The 27,912-nt window shown below is 35.2% G+C and overlaps 1 protein-coding gene across 1 annotated transcript in view; it reads left to right on the top strand.

The window, feature by feature from the left end:
- LOC149800134 (toll-like receptor 4) overlaps window positions 1–27,571 on the top strand; it is a 56,921-nt gene extending 29,350 nt beyond the window's left edge. The window contains exons 3-4 of the mRNA XM_089958353.1: window positions 24,336–24,361; window positions 25,325–27,571. Coding sequence (XP_089814479.1) covers window positions 24,336–24,361; window positions 25,325–26,829 — 1,531 coding nt within the window. The 3' untranslated portion in view covers window positions 26,830–27,571. The remainder of the gene's footprint in view (window positions 1–24,335; window positions 24,362–25,324) is intronic.
- Window positions 27,572–27,912: the final 341 nt, after the last annotated feature.

The raw sequence follows: 27,912 nt of genomic DNA, 5'->3' as shown, positions 1-27,912 counted from the left end.
TTTTTTGCTGCTATTACCTATTTGTGACATTTACATAAAATGTACTGTAATAACCAATGGACAAAATCCATCTCGCTAGAGTCAACATCAAACAATTGATATCCTAACGCGAATTTTTTAATGCCATCAGAACACTATCGCTTATCATCAAACTTAGACAGACCAAATTGTATGATAACATCAGTCGTAATTTTATGAGAGTATGATCTTAATGCTATCATCTCAATATAACCAGAAAATCCGTCTAGCGCAGACTTATAATTATCGAATCCTATCACCTTACCTTCTACATTTCTTTTGAAGCCTTTTTCTCATTTTTTAACTTTATTATCAGCTAGTTTTAGACATTACATTTTACTCCGTAATCCGATAAACAAGTATCGTTTCATCCTTATACTTTCCTATTACTTTTTTGTTGTCGTTGCATTGAAATCCGTTTTTTTGTGTGGATAATCTGAAAGATCAAACTATGATCGGCTATCGTGAAACTCTTGATAAATATCATCAGATTCTATCTTGTACATTAGAAAGGTCAGTGTCTGTAAATAATAATTCTGCATGGGGCCACTTAACCTTAACAAAATCGTAGTGGAACCAGTACATTAACTTATTTGATATCTCAGGTACTGCCATATCGACATACACTGGCTTGTTTAACTTCAGGCTTGTCGTTCGTTTATGAACGGCTACTAGATGTTCATTAAATATTCTCCTACTGACTAAATCGTCAGGTGTAACAAGTTCATTACGACGTTCCACGTTATTACAAATCAAAATAATGACTAGCTTTCTTATATTTTAAATAGTCTTGCCAAAGACGCTTTTATTTATGTCTTAAAAAAGTTTTTTTTTATCGAATTCTGTTTTTGAAACTGTTCTTCGGCTAGTACTAACGTCGAGACAATTTTTCAGCCAACACGACTGATTAAATTTTAAAAGTCGATGAACTTTTCTTGATATCAGACCATGATCAAGTGCTTGTTTAAGATTTTTGCAATGCAAATCGTATCTCCGTTTTTTCTTAAAAAGATTAGGAACTAGTTTGTTTGCATTAGATTTACACCGCGAATACTTTTTTGTTTTTCTGATAATAAATTTGTCGATCAGCATTGATTCTGGACAAAATGGACAGTCATTATATGCATCGTGCAGCTCAACAGGAAAGTCAAGATTACCTTCAATAAAATAACATATCTTCCTGTACAGGTTTATCAGTTTCATCAAAAAAGGTTTTGCTCTGATCCATTTGAATCCACTAACCGGCATTTACTCAGACATACCATAACCATACAGGCTTTTGGCAACGAGGTAGGTCGTAAAACTAAATGGCATCGTATCATAGTCGTGTAAATATATATTACTGGCGTTGGCATATTTTTGTTCTGATACTTAATCCGCCTCTGATTCCCAGCTCGATGAAATAGAACATATCTGGGTCTGTAATAGGTTTTATTTTATTGTGCTGTGTTTCAGGAATGCATCCCAGCATAGTCCCGGTGCAGAAAAGTGCAAAGCCCGGTCGAGTCTGTATTTATAATAATAATAATAATAATAATAATAATAACAATAATAATAACAATAATGAGGACTTTGTATAGGGCCTAATTTTTAGAAGCTCTAAGCGCTTTACAACATTAGACAACACCAATAATATAAAAACATATAATGATATGATTACAAAAACAAACACCATGAAATTAGAAAGCATTATGAAATAACCTGCTGAGAATATTTAAGGTAGGAAACATTATTAGGTCTTTAAGTTTGTTCTTGCAGTCGAAATAAGTGAGTTTTGAGAGTCCTCTTGAATGTGATCACTGTGTCTTTGTGTCTAAGTTCAGTGTGCAGTTCATTCCACGTTGCTGGGCCCTGGTATTGCAAAAGAACTCTGTCCATGTGACTTTGTTTTCATAGTGGGAATAATGAGTATACGATTGTCAGAAGAGGAGCGCAAGTATCTTGCTGGTGTGTACACATGGGTGAGGTCAGATAGGTACGTTGCAGTAGAGTCCGACAGTGAAACGTAGCACAGAGAACAAATTTTGTGTTTGATTCTGGATCGAATGGATAGCCAGTGTAGGCTACAGAGCAGCGGGGAGGTGTGCTCTGATCGTGGTACTCTAAGTACGATCCGGGCAGCTGTGTTTTGAACTTTTTGAAGTTTCTGGAGTAGATATTGAGATGAACAAGACATAATTGAATTACAATAGTCCAGTCTTGAAAGTACTAATGAACACACAAGTGTTTTAGTGGCATCAACTGAAAGATATTTGCGAAGAGCTGATGCGTCTCAGCTCAAGATATGCAGCCTTGCATATGTTCATGACATGTTGGTGCAATGTGACCAGTTGGGAGAAATATTGTAATTGCTATTAACGACACACACTGCGCATTACAATTTGTTCTCAATCAGTGCAGCGCGCAAAGACTATACTGCGATCAACTTTGGTGTACATGTGAAAAATCCCAGGAAAATATTTAATACGCCATTTCCATGATATGTCATGTAAACGGGTTTGCTCACTGTGATATTAAATATCCACGTATAACTGACATTGTATTTATGAGATCGATATCTAATGTAGTGTTACATTACGAAGATTTTCTGTGGATATCGAATATGTGCCCGACCTGATCCATAGAAGTACTGTAAAACAAAATTGTGTCAACCAGGGATTGTGGCATAGACTGGTTCTGATGAGTATTCAGTATAAAAAATTCACCTGGTTCCACATTTGGTGAAAACCCCAAAAGTACGTTATCTTGGAATGCTACGTTCGCTTTCGTAACTGCCACTTCTTGCCTCAAGTTAAATTGATCTTAATCGTTGAGGTAATCCTGACAGTATCATGCGCGATAAGGTATCCCTTATGTAAAATTCGCTTGTCCACGGGAATCTCTTCAGAGCAACCAAGAATTATTCTTACTGACAACAGTTTAATACTAACCACATATTATGTGTATTATTTTCCTCTTCTAAAATAGTATTATCATTTGTAATTTGATCTTCCTGTTGAGCTTGTTGTCTTTTCTTATACGGAGCGTAATAAATGAGTTTTCTCTCTTATTTCAAAGTGATTCAGTATTATTCAAAGAACGAGCTAAATGCTCCAGAAATCGTTTAAAAATAATAAAGCCGATGCCCAGCAATTCAATAAGAGTATTTTTGTACTGTTTTGATCGTTATTTAACTGTAAAAGATAGGCACATTTTTTAGTCTTACAAACGTTGCTCTATAGAGTTTCTTTTTATTTAAAATATCTTTTGCCTTCAAAATGATCTAGCTTCTGTAGTATGATTCATTGTTGTACACTACTTCAGGTCGATTATCTACATTCAATAAATAAAAACCTCAGGTTAGAAAAAGAAATAACATTCCAATGCTTGAAGAAATACTGTAGACAATAACAAGGTAAGGCAACAGGTAAATAATTGGTCTACACATGTCATGAATACAAATACTCGTCATTATGCACGTCATTAGATGATGGCCACCATAAAGCGTACAATGTATCATAGCTATTCAAAAAAGCACAAGAAATGGTCACATTGAGAAATCCTGCCTTATGCGGCATTCAGCTGAGATACCAAAAAGCCCCCGACGCCTAATCAAGAATCCCTCAAAAGGACCCGTACTCTACTGGCCGTAAGTAATTTTCAATAATTATATATATGGTAATTTCTTCCTTTTAATACATAGAGGTGAAACAAGATTTTTAAGAAGGCTGCCATTGAGTAAATAATGTTCGACCAGTGCCATTTTCATTTAGATAGTTTCATTAGTCTTTTAGCAAATTCCCCATGTTAATATTACCATCAGTTCAGGAGTTATAGCAATTACAAGATTTTCAAGATGGCCACTGTGGTGGCCGTATTTGATTTGCAAGTTGCATTCTTTTTATTCAAGACCACCTAGACATCATAACAAGTCTTCTGGTGAAACCCCATGGTAATGTTACTTTTTATTCATGAGAAGCAATGACAATTTTCACCATGTCTGCTTTGGAGGTCATATTAGACGTTATATTAGCACCGTTTTCATTTAGGACTAACTACGCATCATAATAAACCATTTAGTGAAAACCTGATTTGAATGTGACCATCCATTCAGGAGGAAAAGAGATAAGATTTTCAAGTTGGTCACTTTGGTGGTCAAGAAGCAATAACCTGACAGCAGCCATGGCTACTGTGGTGGCAATACTGGATTGTCAGATCGGAACCAATTTAATTTAGGACCAACTAGAAGTAACTAATTTAGGAAACGCCCCATGGTGATTTGACCATTTGCTAAGGAGGAGTTGCGATAAGAACATATTCAATTTAGCAGCTGTAGCAGCCATACTGCACCTCAGATGGGGACCATTTTCAATTAGGATCAATTAGACATCATGGCAAGTCTGTGAAACCCCATGTTGATATAACAATCCATTCAGTAGACTAGTGACAAGATTATGAAGACGGACACAGCTTCAGGACTCACGGTACTAATTCAGTTCCCATTGTAAACCTATGCAAACACCATGATATTTAACATTCAATAACTTGAAATGTCTGAGTGATCTTGATCAAACCTATATTTATCAGTATAGATGAAACCTGGATGTCAGCTTCTGTGTACAGAAAAGGATATGAGCCGCGCATATTCTGGACCTACATGTGTTTGAAACATGTGCTTTCAAATGTGCTTTTCCAAAGAGCCAGGTGCTAATTTCAGCATTGAGTGCTGAAGGCTCAAGACTATTAAAGAACTGAAATTCCATCAATAAAACAATGTCACTCACTAGTATTTTTTCAATTACAACTAAGATAAGCTCTCAAAAAATTCCTTTTCCTAAAAAATAACTTACATTATTAACCAATCATGGTCAGACAAAACCATGTATACTCTATTTTATGTTCACCCATATCCAAACTGGTTCCCATTTTTCGATATAATTAGTACCCTTTTGTCCTAGGTCCTCCCTTGATTTTCTTTAGAGGCCTTGCAAAAGTAGTTCAATGCATAAGTAAGCAATGTACATAATTCTGCTTGTCCAAGATTACATTAGTGAATATTAAATTGTATTGCACGTTCATGTTTCAGGCAATATTTAAGTATTTGAGTTTTACTTAAGAAAATCAAAAAATAATTATTAAAAAAAGCTGTGTAATAAGAGTTACCTTTTTTAATATCACCATTTATCCCTCTTTAATTTGATTCTGAAATATACTACCATCCCTGTCATACCATGTAATTAATGAGTACAATATCAAGGTGACCATCTATAGGAACATGTATTTGTACGGAAAAAGATATATAAATGACTAAAATTAACTAAACTTCCTCCCAAAAGACTTATAAATTAAAACTAAACTAAGATAGATATAAGTACATTAAAATACAAAATATGAAGTTTCAAAACATTCACTTAAAGAAATTAGTGGGATACAAAGTCATGTGTGGAAGAGACCTAAGTGATCATATCTGAAGCAATATGTTTCAAAACACAACTAGTAAATATCATATTGCTCACCATAATTACTCTATAAATTATAAATTGTATAAACTTTATGTAAGTAATTTCATAGATATAAACTAATGTGGAAAACACTCCACCTAACATAGTCAAATCTACACACTCTACACACTACAACCCTCTTTCTTGTCAACTGTTGATATATCTGAATTTCACATTTGCTCAGTCCCATTTCGTAAGTCATGCATAAACTAAACAAGCCATGCTTTGATGTCTGAACACTGCCACAGGCTAGAGTTAATCTCTTGTGCAAGGTTACAGTGACCAGAGAGAAAACCGGCATCTTGAATCGGCACAGGCGTTAGATCGAGCGACTTCCCATCTGTGTTACAGCTTTGTCCAAAGATCAGAGGAACCCGCAAAGAACGGGGCGTGCTCTACATCCGTCCCCACGTGGTCAGACAGCGAGAAGGACATTGTCCGCTAAGTTTGATTGGATTGGGTCAAAGTGATAACCAATCTGAATTGAGATAGAGGGTGTGGTAACAATTTCGATCCGAATTATTACTTCTAACTAGCAAGCAAAAATTGTCTCACCCAGGCAGAATCCTGAGCAATATAGAGTTACTCCGTGAGTGCCACTCGTAATATGGCGGTAAAACTTAGAGCAGAGATTCTAAGGAAAGACAAAGCTTGGTAAAAGCCAGTAAGTTATTTGCTCGATTTTTGACGAATATTACAGCATTGTATTTTCTCGTTGTAAATATCAGCACAACTATAATGATCAATTGCTCAACATATTTTCACTCAGCAGGTGGTTGAAGCAGCACTGGCAAGCCTTTGAATCTGCTGTCCAGCAATTGTTTGCGTAAGGAGAACTCCTGCATTAGTGATTGTCTGCATCCCAGATATAAAAACAATTGTGTCCAAATATGCGTGATTGTTTCCGAGATATTTGGTGTGTTTAAAACATGTGCTTTCAATTCCGCACCAACCAAAGAGTCAGGTGCTAATTTCAGTAATGAGTGTTGCAAACTCAAGACTGTTAAAGGACTGAAATTCCATCAATAAAACAATGTCTGTTTTTTTCAGTTACAACTAGGATGAGCTCTCAAAAGATTCCATTTCCTAAAAAATAACTTACATTATTAAACAATCCTCACCAGACAAACCCATAAATATTCCATTTTATATTCACCCATTCCCAAGCTGGTTCCTATTTTTCCATATAATCAGTACCGCATGTCCTTCGGCCTTGTTGGATGTCAAAGGGCCACCATTTTCATTTATGAACAACTGTGTGATACTGGATGAAAGACAGAGCACAGATCATCTAATAAGCTCTTCTCATTTATGACCAGTAGAGCTAAAAATTGAAAGTGATTTGTCATGTTAAGAAGCTCGACATCATATACAGAGAACGTCATGATGCTCGACATAATAAATATTTATCAAAAATGTCATGACGAGCCATTCACTGAGTTCACAATATTTTGTATAAAACTGCAGAAAATCATGCTCCCAGGCGATATGCGCGACTAAGCTGTCAACAAAATGTAAACTTCACCTATTCTGTTTGGAAAGTGAAAATGACTTCAATCTGCAATTGTTTTAGATGGTCTATTGTGTCAAATGCTGCATACAAATCAAGGAGGGTGAGGACTGTAATCTTTCTGCTATCCAACGCAGAGAGAAAGTCATTAACTACTTTTAGAAGAGTAGTTTCAGTAGTGTGGCTTAGGCCGATATGCAGACTGTACATTGTTAAAAAGACTATTTGAATTTAGATGCGATACAAGCTGGGATAGAACAACCTTTTCTAAGACTTTTTATATGAATGGGAGATTAGAACATGGGCGGTAGTTCTTTAAATCGTTGTTGTCTGGTGTTGGTTTCTTCAGCAAAGGCTTTAGAATGGCAGTTTTGAAAAATGATCGGAATTCCCCAGATGAGAGAGAGGTATTAATAACATCAGTTAGTGAAGGCAATACTGGATCTATGCACTCAAGCAGCAGTGATGTTGCAGTTGGATCAAGTTCACATGACTTTGGTGCACTCTTCATCACGACTGTACGTACAAAATCCATAGAGACAGGTTCAAATGCTGCTAATGGTTGCCGCTCAAATTCTGTATCCCAGCTGTATGGTGATGACGAGTCAATTGAAATTGTGGTGTCAAGCTTATCTCTAATGGTTTGTACTTTGTTATGGAAGAAATTTGCAAACATGTCCGGAAGGTCGACTGGAGAGAAGGTAGTTGGAAGTGGTGTTGATTTGTTCCTTGACATTAGCTTTTTAGTAATCTCGAAGAGCTCTTTCCAGTTGAAACTTTGCATGATCTTTGTAGTATAGTGGGCTGATTTCGCTGCATGGACTACATTTGTGACATTCTTCTTAGCGGCTTCATAGATTTGCTTATGAATAGTGAGTCTGGTGTAAAGGCAAAGCCTCTCAGCTTTACGACAGTCTCTTTTAGCAGTGCGAAGCTGGTCCCTAACACTGCTAACACTTTTGAATTGATAATCTGCACTTGGTAGCTGGTGCATCTTTGTCAAGCAATGAACGCAGACAGTTATCGAGTTGTTCTGCGGTAGGAGGTAAGCAAGTTGTAAGGTTAGCTTGGATGTCGTGCATTAGTTTGGTCCTATTTATCATACGGAGGTTTTCTTAGTAGCAGATAAAGGTGGAGGGTTAGTGTCTGATACGTCAAGATGGCATATAATGCAGAGGCGATCTGATGCAAGGTCATGGGATACCAGGGAGGATCGTAGAATGTTATCATCAGGTCTATGAAGAATCCAGTCTAAAATGTAACCATGTTTATGGTTGAGTTGTTTAACTGATAGTTTGAGGTTGAAAACAGTAATGGAGGTTGAAAACAGTAATGGAATCTATGAGTTTTGATGTATTTGGGTTTCCGTGACAGTCAAAGTGAAAGTTGAAATCTCCAAGGATAATCAGGTTACAACCTATCGAATTTCCATAGTCCAGGAGATTCGGAAACTGCTCCAAAATGAGAGAGTCAGCCAGCTTGTTTGTTCTACTAGGAGAAGGGCGGTGTAGGCAGAAAAAATGGACTGATATTGTTCCAGTGTGAGTGTGGTTCGGACTAGTTCAGACGATGTATGGTCGAAATTGAATGTTGTGGTGTAGTAAAGACGTTTTATCATGGAGTTCTTTGTAATGACAGTAATTCCACCTCCGCGAGAATGACGGGGGAACGACTTGATGGAGTAACCAGTGGGTGTTAGATCCGCACACCTGGGCTCATCGCCTGATGTTTTTAGCCATGTTTCTGTCACGATAAAGATGTCAATATTCTGGTCGTTGATAAAATTAACTATTTCTGTGCGCTTTTCCGGTGGTCCTACTGAATGGGCGTTGGGTAATACAATACGCAGAGTTATCGCTTGGATAGCTGACACAAAGGTTGACGAATTAATTGGGATTTGAATTAGGTTATCTAAATTAACGGTCGAACTTTTTTTAAATTGTTGAACCGAAATAAGTCAGATAACTGGAATTCTTCTTCCTGTTCTACGCCGGCCAGCTTTGAAACAACGTTTCTTTTTCCGCTTCTGTTTACATTTAGGTAATGATGAATGTAGTCCCAGTTGGTTTAGTCTAGAGCACAATGTAGTGTGGAGAGCCAAGTAGTAATCATTTTAAGCAGTTAATGAGGGTCCATCATAGCATATACGGGTTGATTGGCTAGTATCACGTGATGGCGGTTTGTTCCAAAACAATTGAGCAAGACAGCTGAGAAAAAATCTAATTGTTCTCATTTCCAAGACAAGGAGATGAAGAAACACATAAAATTTAACAGCCAATAAATAATGAACAGAATAACGTAGACGAAAATAGAAAACAAGCACAAATATCGTGAAAACGGCACTAAAAATAGAAACAGCTGCTTTAAGCCGGTTAAGCGAAAGCGGCCATCTCGTTCTTTTTTCAGTTATCACCGCTGACATCTCTGAAATAGTAAAATATATCTGCGAGCAACAACACATCTTTAATAAGAAACAAGTTTTGATAATCACCGACGTTTTTACAGTCAAACGAGTCCCTAATCGATTTAGCATAAGCATAATCATCATTACTAACACTCTCAACATTTAACCTAGAATAAAACTGTTCCTTGTCAGTCAAATTATCAAACTTACCACAGCCATTTACAAGCTTGTCCAGCGATGCTGCCATAAACTGTAAACAATTAATAAATCTTATACTGCCTAGTGTCGCAGACATGTACTTTTCTGTGGGTTTTTTTGGGATGCACTTTATTGTATCGTTGTTCTTAACTTTAAGACGGTTTATTGCCGAACGCTTCAACTATTATATGAGAATCGTATTCTCTGGAATTGTAAAAGACAACATCAACGAAATCTGGTGAGGTATATTTTAAATTACATTTTTCAAGTGCTGGACCGTGCTACTGTCCTTTTACATGACAGTGATCTTTTACTCTATCTTGAACAAGCGTCGTTCACAAATATGATATATGTTTGTTGCAGTATTTTTCTTGTCGATGATTTATCAGGGTTATTTTCTGCTCCTAGCACTGAAAGTAAAATAGACTCATACATTTTTATAAATGGCACTTTCATCTTTTGTCTGTAATTTGTAAAATATAATATCTTTTCTTCTTAGCTAGGTAGAGATATCAGCTGTACGTCAGAGCAATATTCGACATGTTTTCATTGCTCATAAATATATTGACCGCGTCGAATAACAGGTTCATATTTAAAAGTTTAGTTTTGACGATGCGTCTTATTTCCTCCGATATTGCATTACATTAAAATAACTACAGTACTCTTATTACTTTATTACAGTAATTAGATAAGAGGGTTATGTATAAGAGATTTCCCTAACAACTCTGTTAATCGCGAAACGATTGTCGGAACTTTACTCTGATCTCGATTGTGATCCATCGGATCAGCATGTATAGCATCTCAATATTGTAGAGTGCAAGTACTTGCATCAGGATTCTGAGAATCTAAAAACTGTTAACAGCATCAATTTCGACCAAGAAATGTATTTATTTCCTGTCGTCGAGTATACATTTACTGACGAACCAGTTATAATAACTCAAGATGAAAAATATTACCATGCTAAAAAGGTTGAAAAGTGTAATTGTATTATCTCTGAGAATGAGATATTCTGGAATACGTTTAAGAAATTGATGCATTGTGGGCAGCTAGAAGTTTATGGTCGTCGACAAAACACAAAATTTGAGTTTTGGTTTGTTAAGATTTGTAACCTGATGGTAGAGCGCTAGCACGACGCACTAATAACAGCACACACTTAATATAATTATGCAGGCCAGTGGAAAGTAATTCTTCTTTTGAAATACGAAAATATTTACAATGATTGGATCGCCTCATGCTATGCAACACACGATCGTTTCGCTAGCGATTTAATCAAAGACTTTTTATTTCACTAGTTGGTATCCAACTATTAAAACTATTACTATAACCTCTGCATTTTACTAAAATTCACTTGCTTGTTCTAGATATTAATCGCTCGAAAACAAATATATCCTGATTTGTCCGCTGCACCTGCTGTTCATAAATCTTCCAATAACTTTTTCTCCTGATAAATCATTTGGTTTGTAGGTTACTGGTATTGTTGTTAAAATTTTATCCACAACAACTATTTGCTCGTACCAGTTTGGAGTGATCACTTGTTAGAATGTTTTCTTCGTTAATGAATTTCTGACACCATCATTGACTTTGAACATGTGTCATCGGTACATATTTTCTTTCATTAGCACTGGATTTTCAACTGCTTCGTTGGGTGACATTCATGGTGAATTATATTCAGTGTTATTAGAATCCGATACACTGTTCCATTTTCATCCTCAGATCGTAAAGTTTTAACAGACAGCAGATATAATAATTTCACATCCGAAGATATCATAAGTACAGAGATTTTCTTGGCAATCCTATTAATAGTAAATTGATTGTTATTGTTGATAAGCCTGATGCTAAAAATACCAATAAGTTTGTTTATATTTATTTGTGTGGGCAAAGTTATATCACAAATGTTATAGAAACACGCGCTTATTCCGTGTTCACTGTTAGATCATTTGATTTGTCAGACGTTGTGAGTCTCACTTACAGTTTTAAAGTGATGAATTTCATGGAATGTCAACGTGAGTCGATGGGGATGTAAACATATAAACATGTAGAATGTGATTACACGATGTCACTAGTTACCTACGTATTATAGCGCTATGATTTGTGAGATTGATTGTACGTACATGACGTTGTTAAGTTATCGGCAATTGAAATAATAACTGAAAAAGTTCCATAATGACAATGAAATAATCTACTTCAATCATATCTCATGAGGTCTATTAGACACTGAAAGGGAAGATCTGATCAGATACTAGAAATATTATCGTAGAAAACTTTACTATCTCAGACGTGCCAGTAAAATAATAGGAGTACTGACTTGGATTCCAATTTACTAATAACAACTGGAATCGCATCATCAGAAGGATTAGGAAATCCATTACCCCTGATAGTGTCAGGGGCAGGTATTATATTATCTGCAATAAACAGATAGATCGAACCAAAATACAAGACTAAAAATACGTCTTGTAAAATAGCAACAGCGACCTATAATAAAAATGTTAATCAACTTCGAGCTTGTCTCAGAAGTAAAACGTTTATTATGTTAGATCTGATACAGGAACTACGTGTCAAAGACGATTTGCTCGTTGATGTAATACTGAGTTGCGAAAAAGCAAAAACGATATTCAGTAAATTTGGTGTGAAATATGAAACATGGAAGACATTATAATGGAAGATAACACGTTAAAGATGACAAAAATGTTTTCTAGGGCAATCGTATGAATATTACGCTTGACAGTGAAAAGTACAGCACGTATTTCAAAAGCAGAAATAAAGTAAAGTTGTCCCTGGTTCGCACAGAAAATTGCTATTATAGTAAGTTTGCTTGGGTTACAGATTCACTTTCTGATGATATTGATACTCTTTACAATCTAATATCACAAGACAAATACACAAAGATCACAGTTGATGATGAGACAAAAATTGTTATGCTGATAAATCAATAGTCTCACATACACATTTTATCAAGATGCTAGAACCAGGCTCTCTCATCGGTGGTAAAATAAATTTATATTTGCTCTGTCATGATGATATACCATTTCACAATAATTATCTGGCGAATCCTAGTTCTCCTTTTGATTAAGAATCGGACTGTACTGTAGTACATGTGTGATTATCAAGTCCACTATTAATTGATTATTTTGTTGACGCTATTAACTCTCATTTCAAGATTAACTTTGTGCTCCATCTTGTTTGATGATTATCTGAGAGAATTTGTTTTCCTTGATCTCGCTGTTGTTGTTTAGAGCAGGATTGAACAATTGTTCCAATAGAAAATGTGTGTGCGTAATTAGTTTTTATTCCTTTGGCGCGTTATGATGCATTATTTACAATCGTATAAAGATTCGAATGTATTCGCAACTTAAGGCTATCTGGTCATTTCTGAGATAATTATATCGCCGTGGAGACTTAGGTAATTGGGGACTTATAACACGCTAAACTGGACTTGAACCAAGTAACTGAAACTATTTTTTCTTACGTCTCTTAAATATTGGGCGTGGTTCATCCTAGTACTCACAAAGTCCACTTTTGTAAATTATTGTGCCTTCTAAGCACTTTGCTTATATGGTACAGTTTTCACATGGCTATGAGTTAGTATTCAGACAGAATATATGTAGATAACGATATCAGCTTAAGCTAAAAGGCAAAAAACCCCACTGATTTACAGGATAGTATACTAGCGTGGTGTGTTCTTACCTCATAAAGGTCCAAAGCAATATGAAATGTTAAATGAGAAACTTATTGCACAATTTCATACTTTGTTAAGTTTTGATATATACCTGAGTCCGAACAAACAAACATATCGCGAATGACCTGGAAAGCAACGTTCACTTTAGTTCAAAACGCGTGTACATATTGTGTATAACTGTCTCTTTCTCCCGACTTCCACACCCTGTAGAGAATCTGATGTAATTTTTGTGATGTCATATTGGTATATGCAAAGTAGACCGCGTTTTAATTGTTTCTCGCTTTTACAGATTATGATGGCAGTGTACTGGTTGGTTGACCTTATTCTAGCAGTTACTTCTACAACCTCACATATGAATAATTCTGGCGCTTCATGCAATCAATCCAATGCAACAGAATGCAAATGTTTAGAGTATTCTGACACGCGGAAAAGTTGTTGCAATGCACATTCATTCACAATATGACTCCAAATTTCAATATTAACTAGACACGCCATTTTCTTTCGAATGTTATGTCGAGCGCGCGACTAAGTTCAAATTTATCTGGCCGGAGTTATGTGCGCAGTAATAATGTTGATTTGTGTAATGATGAATATGCGCTTGTGTATTTAGTTTGGAATGCGGGATACATTCATTTACGTTGTTTCTTGTAATGTATTGTGTTTATATAATTAAACCTTAGTAGAATACAAAAATGAGCATACAATAAAAAGGTTACTGCATTTGTATGGGAAAATATGAACTCGTTTTGTCGGAAGGATATACTGCCCTCCCAAGGTCGTGCAGTATTCATTCCGAAAACTCGTTCATATTTTCCCATACAAATGCAGTAACCTATAATTCTTGTTTGTGAAAATCTTATTAATCTGCCATCAATGTGGCCACCATTATGAGCATTGTATTGGAAAACAATAGAAAGATATGTGAACATTGACAAAAATATATTTTTTTTAAAAAACAATTACGTAAACGTTTTTCAGATTTGTACAAATGATGCCAATCACATAGAGCGGTTTTTGCTCAAGATGAACCAAAAAATCTAAACGACATATTCTTTAAATCGACGTAATTAAATTTTACAGAAAGAAGTATTATCGTGTCAATGGCCAATCGTATTATAAATAAATACCCTTTAGTACGACCTATTCTTTAAACCCGCTAAACATAATGATTGATACATTTTAAAAATGACATCATGACACGAAGGCCTTTTGAATTATTTTGCTTTATACAAATATATAAATTACGACACTGATGTTATGATACGGGTTTTTATCATAACCTACTTTTCATCTCTTGCTATGAGAAGGGATTACTCATAAGTTAAGAAATGTCTTTGCTCCTGGTTACAGAGAGAATGATCATAAAATTCAATAGTTGGGATTAATGCGACAATCATTATGAAAACATTTAATAAACTTAAAATCGAATACTCATTTGGAATAGGTTACTAAACATTGCTCATTATTACTTAAAGAATCTTGTATTTCCAAATTAAATCTAAACATGACGTTGGTAGCGAATTCATCGTTTCCAATAAGACATACCACAAATACAATTAAATATTCCATTATATTATAATATAAAATATAGAGACCTCACAAAATTGTTGGAAAAATATGAAATTTACCCTTAAAGTCTCACATATTAAAAATTACCCATTCTTTAAAGACGTTTGTGAAGACAGACGATTGATGCCTGTAAGGAAAAGACAGTGCTGTTCTGACTCGAGGAACGAACAAACCCTTCGTACGCCCGCTTCTCTATTTATACATTTTTAGCATACATATACAACCAACGCAAATCACTATCACGAACACCGTAGTAAAATTGGCCCTTGTGGCGATAAAAGGTGCATCACCTGTCAACATATGGTTGTGATCATCACATTTTCTAGCACAGCGACTAGCGAAAACTGAAAATACAAGGTCCAAACAGAACGGACAAAACATAGACTGTAATGTGTGTCGGAGAAACTGAAAAGCTACATAAAAGGGTCTGTCTTCACAGATCTGATTGGATGACAATAGAAGCTGTACAGAAGTCCAGTTACAGAAGACTTCTCTTCCCCGTGGCTACACGTTCAGTGATATAACACTTACTGAAATTGCTCACAACCCCAACTGGATTTCTGAAACAAAAAATGGAATCGTACTGGATTCGCCGCCTTATAACATTCAAACCAAGCGGTCTAAATCAAGAAGATTAGAAATAGACAGCCACTCACAAATAAAATCATCATCTGTTTCCAGCCAGTACATTTTCATTTAAATATGTTTTTAAAAATTGCTTATTAGTCACACGATCCCTTTGCTGGATCCATTGCACTTGAAAGGGCTGTTTTTCTCCATATGAATTGTATTCTGTGTGTGTGTATATATATATATATATATATATATATATATATATATATATATATATATATATATATATATATATATATATCTCCATCCATCCATCCATCCATACATCCACATACATACATACATACACACACAAATTTACTTCAACAGACCTGTCAACAGAATTTGAACACCTTTGAAATAAAACATCCTGGTGTCTTGACCTTACATTTTGGACAAATGATGCAGGTATGACATACAGTTTGGACAAAGACACACAAAACTATATTTAAAAAAATCCCACATAAACAGATGTTTTCATAATGTATACAATAATCTACATTGGAAGAAATTTCTGTTGAAAACAATAATTCTACTGTCACGGATTTATTTAGCAATTCTCGTGCACTTAGCTAGTTTGCAGTTGTCAACCAGATGAGCAATCTCGAGACCACATCGGCCTCTTTTTAGCTCTTCTGATCGAGTACTTGCAATACCATAGTCAGAATATATCTCACCATTAGTTTGTACCATCTTCCAGATTTTAAAAAACGAAACACATAAATTTGATAAAATGATGCATAAAACTAAGTTCATTTATTGACTTATAATTTCAAACCTGATTATGCCGGGGGGGGGGGGGAGCTTTAAAATTGTTATCGTCTGCGCGTTTCATTCCAAACGGAAGTTTTCAGTGCAAAAGACTAACCTGATTGCCAGTCATTTCCAGTTCTTGAACAACTCCATTTTCAGTGAAGGGCTGTTTGCACGACTACTCATGTACGTATATAGAAGGAGTTACTACGTAGTCTGCTTCTGATATTTACAATGTCGAAGCAAGAAAGGAAAAGAATGACAACTAAAATTTGCCCTTCAGATGGATTTAATAAGCGGTGTAATTGCCATGCTCATTTGTACAAAGTGATATAACTCTAACTCTCAACGTTATGGTAATTTACGGAATTATACGGCAGTTACCGAATTGTATGAAATACGTCACTTTGTTGTCTGAGGACAATAAACTAGCCCATAGTGTACGCAACATGGCTCCGTGTAAACACTGAAAAGCGCAAAGTATGCCAGTGTTAGGGCCACCATTTTGATAGTGAGGTTAGAAATTATAAATTAATGAAATAATTGACTAAGTTATGTAGACATTTTGTCACAGTAAAGATTTGAAATCGGTGTAGGGGGTAGATACAAACAAACGGGGAGGTTTAGTCAGACTGTAACAAAGAATCAATCTTGCCTATACTGTCAAACTGAAAGCATCCAATTCGTTACCCTGTTTATCTTGCACCCCATCCACAAAAATAAAATATGTTGATCTTTCTCGTTACACAAAATTCTCAACTAATCTTCTTTATCAGATTAAGATTAATAAATATGGCAAAACACGTGGAATAAACACGGCATGAACCGATTCATGTAAATTCGATCAATGACAAGTTGCTCGATTCATTTTGTGAAATCTTACATATTCGTTGCAGGAATTTTCTTTTAAGGCATGTTCATGGCACCGTCTGGTTGCTTACAAAAATAGACAGAGGAAAAAGAACAATCAACATGTACTAACGAGACGAGTGAGTAGATTAAACAATTTTATCGCCGCTATAACGAATTCTACTTTCTTGAAAATCTCAAGTGGAAATATTAAAAAAGGAAAAAGGAAAAAGTGTCATCGGTAAAGATATAAATGCGCGTAATTACACATAAATGCTTAGGGAAGGTCAATGCTATTATTAATTCAATCGAGTCCTCAACATTAGAAGATACATTAAGTAATTCATTGTATGTAAAAACTAGTGGCTAGTTCAAGTTTCGATTGTTCCGGAAAAAGGATGTATCTTAATTAGATAATGGAGCATTTTAGCTTTTCGAAAGGCGGACTGAACAATAATATGATCATTTGCAACGCAAAAGGGTATTTCCTTAAAATTACAAGTCACTGAATCAGATCACCTTCAGAACAATGGCCGGAATATTGTTTATGACTTATGCTTTATATATGTACCGCCCTGGTCGTCATGATCTCTGTTAACATTTAAGTTTATTATATGGGTCATTACTTTGCTCATCTCCGGGATGTGAAACATCCAGTTCAAACATAGCACCTTTTAATTGGAGTAACTGACATTATAAGGTAAGATATTTTGTATATTATATTTTATTTGAACATGTGTTTTAATGTGAATGATCAACGCAATTATACTATCCAAATTGATTGTTATTCAGCAAATTTAACAGTTACTCAGGCCTGGATATTTTGAACTGTATGTTTTGACTAAATCAATCAGACACGAATACTATGCAGCTGGAAAGTAACTTTGAACCAGCTAGAAGTGGAAACAGGTAAACAGGTTATAGTTTTATGATATCCACGCTGGACTGATACACGATAGATTTATTCAACGTATCCGAGGTTTGTAGGTTTCAGGCATATAGCATATAGGGGAATTTTGTTCAGAAACCCCTTTTGCGATTCCCGATACTTGATGGAAGATGATGAGCCATATAAGTGATACAGGATTTCCTAATAATGTAAGATTTGCTGTTGAAATGCCTGAAATCTAAAAACAATATGGACATCATTTGGATATAATTTATAAATCAATTACTCATTTTAGAAAAAGAAAATAAAACTGCACAAAATTGTAATATCCCGCGATGCTAGTGCCTCGAGCGAATCTCAAAAACCCCTTTAAAACATACCTTGGAGGGTTATTGATGCATATTCCCGTACCCACTTTAACAATACTCGGGGTTGTGGATCAGATCCAACAAAAAAAGATTAAACATATTTAATCTTTGAAACTGTAATACCCTAGGAATGTTTAAATACTTGACAATAAGTAGAGGAAATCCTCAAATCAGAAAAAGTCCTAAATGTTCCAAAGCGAAAAAGATAAAAATAGGAAAGGAAAAATCAAAAGAAAGAAATGGAAAAAGATAGGGGTGATTAAAGGAGAATAATATCTTGAAAATATGGTGACGTGGCCCTTGTTGACTAACAAGGGTAGAGCTAAATAAAATAACCAGCAGAGGGTCACATATCTTTCTTCCGTCCCGAGTGGCATTTTAGCTCCGTGTGCCTCTGCATTGCAGAATTGTACACCATTTAATCTTAGACGCTTGTCCTAAACAAAAGTTTAGCTGTGCGATTGTCCAGTTCATAGTTTCTTTATTTTCCAGTTTCTAATATGAAAAATCAGTCAAACTGTAGCTGGCGATAATCTGAATCGCATTGTCAGATTTATCAACCATCTGATTGCCTATACTTTCTGTACAATAATGCAAGCAGTTTAAAAGACGAAGGACTCCAGACACATCACTAACTATTAGTGGCATGTCTGTACTTAAGTGAAACATTTATTTATTCCAATCACGTCGAACAAATCAATTCTTAACTCACATTACTTTTTATTCAATAAGTTACATTTCAACACGCCATATTGGCAGATACAGCGAGAAAACTACGGATTCATCGTTATTAATAGTAAGGTTATGAGGGAGATTGCACATCTAGTGAAGATGGTATGTAAGGAAAAACGATGCATTCAAAGTTGTGATAGTCTCTTAGAAAAAAAATTGCATATAAATATATATATATATATATATATATATATATATATATATATATATATATATATATATATATATAGGATAAAAACATTACAAACGCCAATAATTCTGTGCAACTAGTTTCAAATTTAATGTATGCTTCTCCAGGCACAAAATGTTTTGAAAGAAATGGATCACAGGTGCCCAACGCGAGCTTGATGTTGAGAAAATAAAATACAATACTCTGAAGGAGAAAATCACACAGAATTACATAAATACCTTAGATTACCCCTATGACCCGTTCTGACATAGAACCCTCTCTATCACACTATATAAGAGGGAAGGTACGTAACTTCCAAATACTTTATTCTACGTAATACAAATGTCCGCTTTTTTTAAGTTCAATACGTTCACGTTTCATCATTGTTGAAAATATAATTTGTTGGAGAATAATGACAGAGTTCATGGAACATGAATTTTGCTAACCATTGTAAAATCTGAAATTCCTCGAGCAGACTGTGATCCACCAAATTCGTATTAAAATGACCAATGACATGCACATTTTTAAAAATGTAGCATGTTATGTATTGAAATAATGGGTGCCTAAGCTATAGGAAAATGTGAGTTATATTCGATTGTATGTTGTTAGCAGTGCTTATTTTGAAATTACAATTATTATTTGTTGATACTTCGGTGCAGTTATTTACATTATTTGACATTCGGTTTGAACAGAAAGTCACAACTACTCACCGACCATGCCTTTTACTGTGATGATGTTAGTGAAAAACCGCAAAAGACTAAAATGCAAGGACCAGTCAAAATTGCTCAAATTCGCTGCGGTGCGACGAATGATGAAAGTTCCTTGTATAATCTACGCGGATATTAAATGTTTAAACATTTCAGTAGAAAGCTCTGCCTCCAAAGACTCAAATGCAACTAACCAAACAACACAAGTCGCTGACCAACAACCATGCGAAGTATTTTGCATAGTAGTTGGGTATGACCAGCAAACTAAGCCACCTTTTCATGTCGTGGCAAAGAATCGATTGATGTGTTTGTAAAATCGCATCGAGGCAACAGCGAAAATCGATTCGACAACAACTCATCACCCACTAACTTGAATATGACCCGTGATAACATTCGTGAGTTTTCCGCAGCCGCTTATTGTTGGATCTGTGAAGAAGCCTTTACTTCACGGATGCCAAAGTCCGTGATCACTGACACAACACTTGCTCGTACAGAGGAGCGACACAAAACGCATGCAAACAAAACAAAAATAAACTGTTACATAAACTGACAAGCTTAATCCTCAGCAACATGGATAAAAACATGACATTTAGACTCGGCCAATTCCAGTTCATCGATTCATTTTAGTTTTTGTTTTCATCCTTGGAAAAGTTAGCGAGAAATCTAGCGTCAGAGAACTTTACAAGCACTCGTTGATACTGTCGAAAGTGCGCTAGACATGCTGACTAATTAAGCTGTGTATCCATACGAGTACATGAACAACTGGGATAAAGCTTAGTTGCCATCGATCGAAACACTTTATTTATTTCTGTCACGTTCACGTGAAGGTATTTCATTAAAAATATGAGCACGCAACACAAAGGTTCGTCCGCATTTGAATGCTAACTCCTCGGCGACTATCAATATCTTTATCTGCGAAACGATGTGTTGCTGCTCGCTGAGACGATGGAATATTGTTGACGCTGCCATACAAGTGTAAAAGCTCGATCCTGGACATTACTTCCCCTCAAAGGGTATGGCTTGGGATGCGTTGTTTTCCAAAACAAATCGAGTTTTAATTATTCACCGACGTTGACCAGCATCTGTTTATTCGACGCGGTCTTTGAGGCGAGATTTTGGTGAGTCACAAATACCCGAGCGCCAACAACACAAACATTGATGGGCATGATCCCTCTGCCCCTAACAGTCACATGATGTATCTCTGTGCCAATAATATCTATGAATGTGCAATAATCTAACCATTGCCGGTTGGTGGGTTTCAGTGGATTAACCCTCCCACCCTCACACCAACACTGACGTGCAAAAATACATGTGCGACTAAAACTATCAGCACTGACCACACATATTTCTGTGAAGTTGATCTAGAATACCCTGAACTTTTACACGAGGCAAATAAATATTATCCGCTGTCAACAGAAGATTTGTAGAGGACTCATACGTGGTTGTTCCTGTATCAATGCTCGACCGTTGTAAAATCCGGACGCAATTTACTAAATGCAAAAAAGTAGCAAATCTTAAGACGAAACTAACTTACGTACTGCACGTACTAGGTTATCTCACAATTCTTGTTAATTATATCCATAATTTGCTACAGTTTGTATCAGTGTTTTGCGAAAGAAAATAGCTCTTAACTCCTTTTCTTGCTTTTGGAACACCTGCCTTTTCACAGTATATATCTCCTCTAAATTAAATCATAGCAAACAATTGTTTGTATTTATGATTGCTATGTTTACAAAACTGGTATCTATCATACTGGGGTTGTCCATTTATTTTAAAACACAGAATACCTTCTTTTTTCTTACGACTATTTTACTAATCATCTGGAATGTTTTTGTGTTAAGTGTACTTTTTACCCCCAAATAACTTTAAGCTTTGATAGCCTAATAATTTTTAATTAATCATCTTAGTATGTTGTTATTCTAACACGACATGTAAACACATGAAGCAAAGTTGGCTCCTTCATAATGTTGTTTAGTTCGGGTTTACGCTTCTTCGACATCAATCAGTGAAAATTGTCAACACAATGCTCGTGGTATAACTGTTTCATTAAGAGATCTCGCACATAAATAATTGCATTGTCTCAACACTTTCAGCCAAGGGGTTTTGTTCTATTGCTTTATTACCGTTCCTGACCGAAAACATTACTGCATTATGATACTCTTTTTGAAGCACCGTGTATATTCTCCAGAGAGTAGCTTTATAGTTATGTTGATGTAATAAAAGGTGACCTACTTGTCTTTACTGCCCTAAAATACATTTGTAAGAAAACTTCATTTGGTACTTTGGAACAATTTTGTATCTTTTGATGACGATGCAATTAGTTCATTCAGTTTGGATGATGTAAAACAGAAATATTAAACAGAGTAGTTTTCGTGAACTTGACATTCCTACCAAGGTATGCTTGCTTGATAAATGTTCAAAACAAACACAATGGTAATGCAGTATTGCAAGTAAGGAGAAACTTTGAGCGTTATATAGCAGGTGGTAGACATGTACTGTAAAAAAAATAATGTTGGTACTACCGGATATATACATAGCAATACACCGAAGACAATCCGCTACACACTTTGATTATTTGTGTTTGCCAGTGCTGAGATTTCCTACGTTTTCATGAGTACTATAAACAAATGCCCCGTCATCAATTAGATAGTGAAACAGTCGCCTCGTGTCAACTTGTCCATTAGGTTGATTGATTCACAGCTGTGCTGGAATGAGTGGCTTTGGTTGATTGATTGAAATTATGTGAAAAGTATGTTGTGTCACTATGCCGATAGAAACTTGAGTGGGCTCACATTATTTGGTAAAGCAGGTTTATGCAAAATTATTACGCTACAGAAAAGGTCGACATGTTTGTTACTGTCAAACATTGTAAAGATATCAGAAAATATAAGGCTACAAAATGGTTCTTCATTCAGTTATTCTTTAAAGCATGACGTTTTCCGCAAACCGTCATTCAGCTTATAAGAACTTAGGAAACCAATTACATTCTCGTACATTGCCATAAAGAATAAAAACATGTGCTTCAGTATCAGTCAAACAATGTAAAGCGCGAATTGTGGGGAAACTTAGAGGTCTTCCTACAGATGATCCAGGACCACATTGGTCCATGCTGAGTAGGTAACGCAGTAGTAGCACATCTATAACGGAAAAGTTGACGCTGGAAACTCTTATAATCGTTTTGAACTTATGAATGATATAGCTAATAAAAAATAATTTTACAATTTTCGAGCTATATCTTTAAATTTAACACTGAACTGAATCTACCTTTTAGAGATGATGGGCGTTGTTTGTGTTGTTTATATTCCAGTCATAAATCTTGATAAATTATTAATAGTACATCCCTACAACCATGGAAGGTCACCGTGACCTACAATTAGTGATCTACTCACATGTGTTACGTATTTGTCTTTGGCTCATGATGACATAGATTCTTCCATGTAATACATATTAGTAGTTAATTCAAGAGGCTGATTACAAACTACTTGAAAATGATTACAGTAATTAGGTGAGTGGTTTGAATGATGCATGCGTTTGTAAGAGGCCTCAGTTGTAATAACTCTAATTATTGATACATAAACAATGATTATACTACTGACTGTCACTCAAAGCTTACTCCAACCTCTGATGCTGCCCCAGTAAATCTGTCCCATTAAATCTGCATTCTATCGGTGAACAGTTAAAATTATGTTACATTGATTTTGTAAATAATATACACAAACACCAATACTATATGGCTTGTATCATCTCATGGTAGAACTTCTAATTTCATGTTATAGAAAAAAATATTTGATTTTAATTTTACATTTTAGTGCACTGTAACAGTAAATGTGCATGTATGTTACAAAAATCTACATTAATATATAGTTTTAGAGTATCTAATTATAGCAATTCTAATCTGATACCAGAAGAAAAATTCATTTTTGCTGTTTAAAATATTAATACACTTTTACAGTATGTTCTCAAGCATGTATGCATGTATATAGTTTCTTGTTATATCACCATAAATCTGGCTATATATTATGGATTCAAAGCAAAAAGCCGACATCTTAAAAACGGTAAAAGTTAAAATTAAAGGAGAGAAATTAGTAAATAAAGTAACTTAAAATATAAAAGGATTCAAGAGCTGGTACTTAGTATCATCTTTGTTTGATGTATGGTCTGTAGAAAAATGAAATTTGCCTACAGGTATATATTAGACAGAACCTAGGCATCACCTTAGTAGATTTCAAACGTTTGATCCGTAGATTAGTTTCTGAAGAGGCGGATTCTGTTATCAATGTAAATTATATGCGTTTCAAAGGGTTGAAAACAAAATAATCGGATTAGTTTGATATAATATGTATTCTCAATTGTGACATTGGTTTCTAAATCCTTCACATATTTTTTAATTTTCTGTCCCAGCCGGGGGATAAAACTTGAGCAACAATGTAAGTTAGTTGTTGGAAGGAAAATTTCTCAGTATTCTTCAAGTCTGGTAACACCAATTTATCCATCTTTTTAAATGAGTTGCATTAAGGAATGTTACATTGTGCACGCTGCTAAATAAATTGAAAGTCTTTGCTAGTGCCAATTTATCCACTTGTTACCGAGTCTCAAACAAAGCCTTAAACATGGTTGTATTTGTCATAGTATAATCATTGTTCCTATGCGACTGTATCTGCATATGCATGCTGATAAAAAAAAATCATCCATGCAATATTATAAATCTTCTTCAAACTCAGGATGTTGGATACTCGTCTGCATATGCGTAATCCCTCATACCCAAATATCTTTAAGCCCGTGTTGGTTTTGTAGTACAAGAGCACCTTCTGGAAGTTGAATATACATTGACAAAAAAGGTAACAGCTGAGACATAATATTTCTCTGAAAATAATCAAAATATTTCGACAAACGTTTCTGCTAAAATCGTTTTGGGATCGTTTCTCTTTCTAGCCTCAATTCCACCAAAGGTCGGCTGACACTTATTTAGAAAATCGAAAACTATCATGGACCACACTTTCCCTTGATCTTTTTCATTACGTTTAACACCTTAAAAACGTCCCATCTGTAACACTGTACGTCCGATTACAGCAAGATGGTAATCACGTTACATCATGTTGCATACACGTGTTTGATATTATACCACAAACCACAATTTGTAATCCAACACACAGCACTGTTCTGATCCTCGCACAGGTGGAATATTCCCTCTTCCTATTATAGTGGTAATGGCTGGCTTTTGTAATTTGTCTACACAACGCGTTAACATATACTTTTTCATACTTTTCAACTTTTAAAAATCTTTGAAATCTCAATTAGTAAACATTTTATATTAGATAGACTAACTAATGGTAGTGTTGTCTTAATTCAAGAAGACTCAAATGTGTGTACTTGATAATGGAGAAAATAAGTCGTTGAGGTGATTTATGTAATCTGTAATAATTACATACAGGTAATCGAACTGGATGCATTTCGAGGTTTGGAGAACTTGAATCAATTAGTTCTTGACTACAATAGTCTTCCCTTATCAGCTAAAAATTTTCAAAAGGGTGTGTTCCTGCCATTGACAAGAATTTCTTATCTTTCAATGCGAAATAGTAACAAAGCCATTAACCATAATATCAAATACGATCTTTCAAAGTTCAGAATGTTTAATAACTCACTACCCACAATAAATGTCTCTGGAAATGCATCGTTCAAGTGGACAAGACATATAGTTGGTCTCAATCATCTCAAAATACTGGATTTGTCATGCAATCTATGTACCAACATTGAGAAACATTTCTTTGAAAACTTTAATAGTCTTGAGACTCTGCTAATCAGTCATAACCTTCTTGGCTCCCTGATTATGAATGACATTAAAGGAAAACTTTTCAGTAACCTCAAGCATGTCAAAAAGTTGGATATCTCACATAACGGTATTTCTTTTATACCTTCAAAGTTCTTCCAGGGTTTATCAAGCCTTGAGATAGTCGATGTCAGCAAGAATTTTCTACAAACAGCTAATTTTGAAATCGACCACATGAAGAAACTTTCACATCTCGACTTTCGAGAAAACCTGTTGACATCAATCCCAACCAATATGCTACGTCACCTAGATGATATAAAATCTAACAATGTTTCCATGTCTTTGGAAGATAATCCACTTGAATGTGACTGTGATGCCTTATACTTTCTGAAATGGATCAACAACGAAAAGAATAAAATAACATTTATACACGTTGACAAAACCACTTGCAAGTTCAATGGAATCAGTAGATCATTTCGCGACTTAACCATTGTCATTATTGCCTTGGATAAAAATTGTGCTAACTATACTACAGTAATTTCCATTGCCTCTCTCAGTTTTGCGCTTTTTATAATTTTTACAGTAACAGGACTAATGTACCGATATCGCTGGAAACTTCGCTATTTTTACTACATGACCAAGAGCAGATATAGAGGTTATACCAGTCTTGATGAACACGATTCAGAAAATTATCAATATCATGCATTTTTGTCTTACGCGGAGAGTAACTTACGGCTGGTAAGATTCACACTTCTTCCAAAACTGGAGGCCGAAGGACTTCACGTATGCATTCATCACCGAGATTTTCTGCCAGGAGAGGCAATTTCTGCTAATATTGCCCATGCCATTAATTGCAGCAGAAAGACGGTAGTTCTGATTGATGATGACTATCTTAGCAGCTACTGGTGTATGTACGAGTTAAACATTGCTAGAATGGAAAGCATATACTCGAGGAAAGGAGAAAATATCCTAGTGCTGGTTGTCAAGGAAGGAATAGACAAAAGTAAGCTTCCATTAGAGTTGATGGACATAATTCATTCGAATACGTACATAGAACTTCCACAAGATCCTCAAGTAATTGATACATCAGGGATATGTGGCAGAATTAAGGATGTTATATTAGAGTAGTTTGCAGCAGACGAAAAATGAAATCCTTAAAATTGCTGACGTGTCTTAGATTCAGTCGTTTCGTCATATCCAACAATCTCGTTAGCAATCTAGTTCTGTAGTTTGTTTACTTCTGCCAGTACAAGGTGGCAAATATTATTGTCATCTACTGATGCAGAAGGAAAAAGCAGTTCTACTGCATTTATAAGAAAAAGAAACTGGTATTTTTTTTATTCTCAGCTGAAGGCAGTGAACGACTGAGTCCTCTGAGGGCAAAACGTCTGAGGGTTTAAATGGGAATGTCATGAATCTTTGTAAATGTTATGATGGTCAACTGACACTAAGCATATCAACAAACCAACTTTGCCTTCATCATGTTTTCTAGAATTATTTCGCCTTTTTATTTGGAACCTGATGTAGTGTATGACAGAGTCATGTGAATACCGCGTTTTCAGGTATATTTTCTATTCATCATTGGAAGATCTGGATATTATTAAAATACGGTCCTTCCGAAATGTGTGTTAGAAGCATTACTCTATTAACTTGCACACGAAACTAACGAAAGACAGGATATTGTAAATATATATTGTGCAAGAGTTTTTCATGCATCAATGTGAAACTTTGTCAATCTTATGGTAATTGTCAGAAAATGTGCACGTCTGCAAAGCAACGAGCACCTTTGTGAATCGCTGCTCTTCAGATCGTTGCTCTTGAAATACTTAGAGCTGGATATAGTGCAGGGATCCAGATATGCTTTGCATTTAGAGAAATATCATTTTTCCTTTTGGACACAACAGAGAAAAGTGATATCCGAACACAGAGAAATGGAAGCAAAATAAGAAATTCATTGTGTATATATATATATATATATATATATATATATATATATATATATATATATATATATATATATATATATATATATATATATATATATATATATATATATATATATATATATATATATATATATATATATATATATATATATCTATTCGTTCTCTTATTTTAAATGGGGCCTCTATTTCTGATACTGCATACTTGCATTTAGCATTGGTTTTGAGCAAAACTTTATCTTCAAATCGAAACTTCTACACTCGCTCG

Source organism: Sinohyriopsis cumingii, chromosome 5 (assembly GCF_028554795.1).
Source record: "Sinohyriopsis cumingii isolate HCF-2022 chromosome 5, ASM2855479v2, whole genome shotgun sequence".
NCBI classification, from domain to species: Eukaryota; Metazoa; Mollusca; class Bivalvia; order Unionida; family Unionidae; genus Sinohyriopsis; species Sinohyriopsis cumingii.
This window is presented reverse-complemented; position numbering and strand designations above follow the sequence as displayed.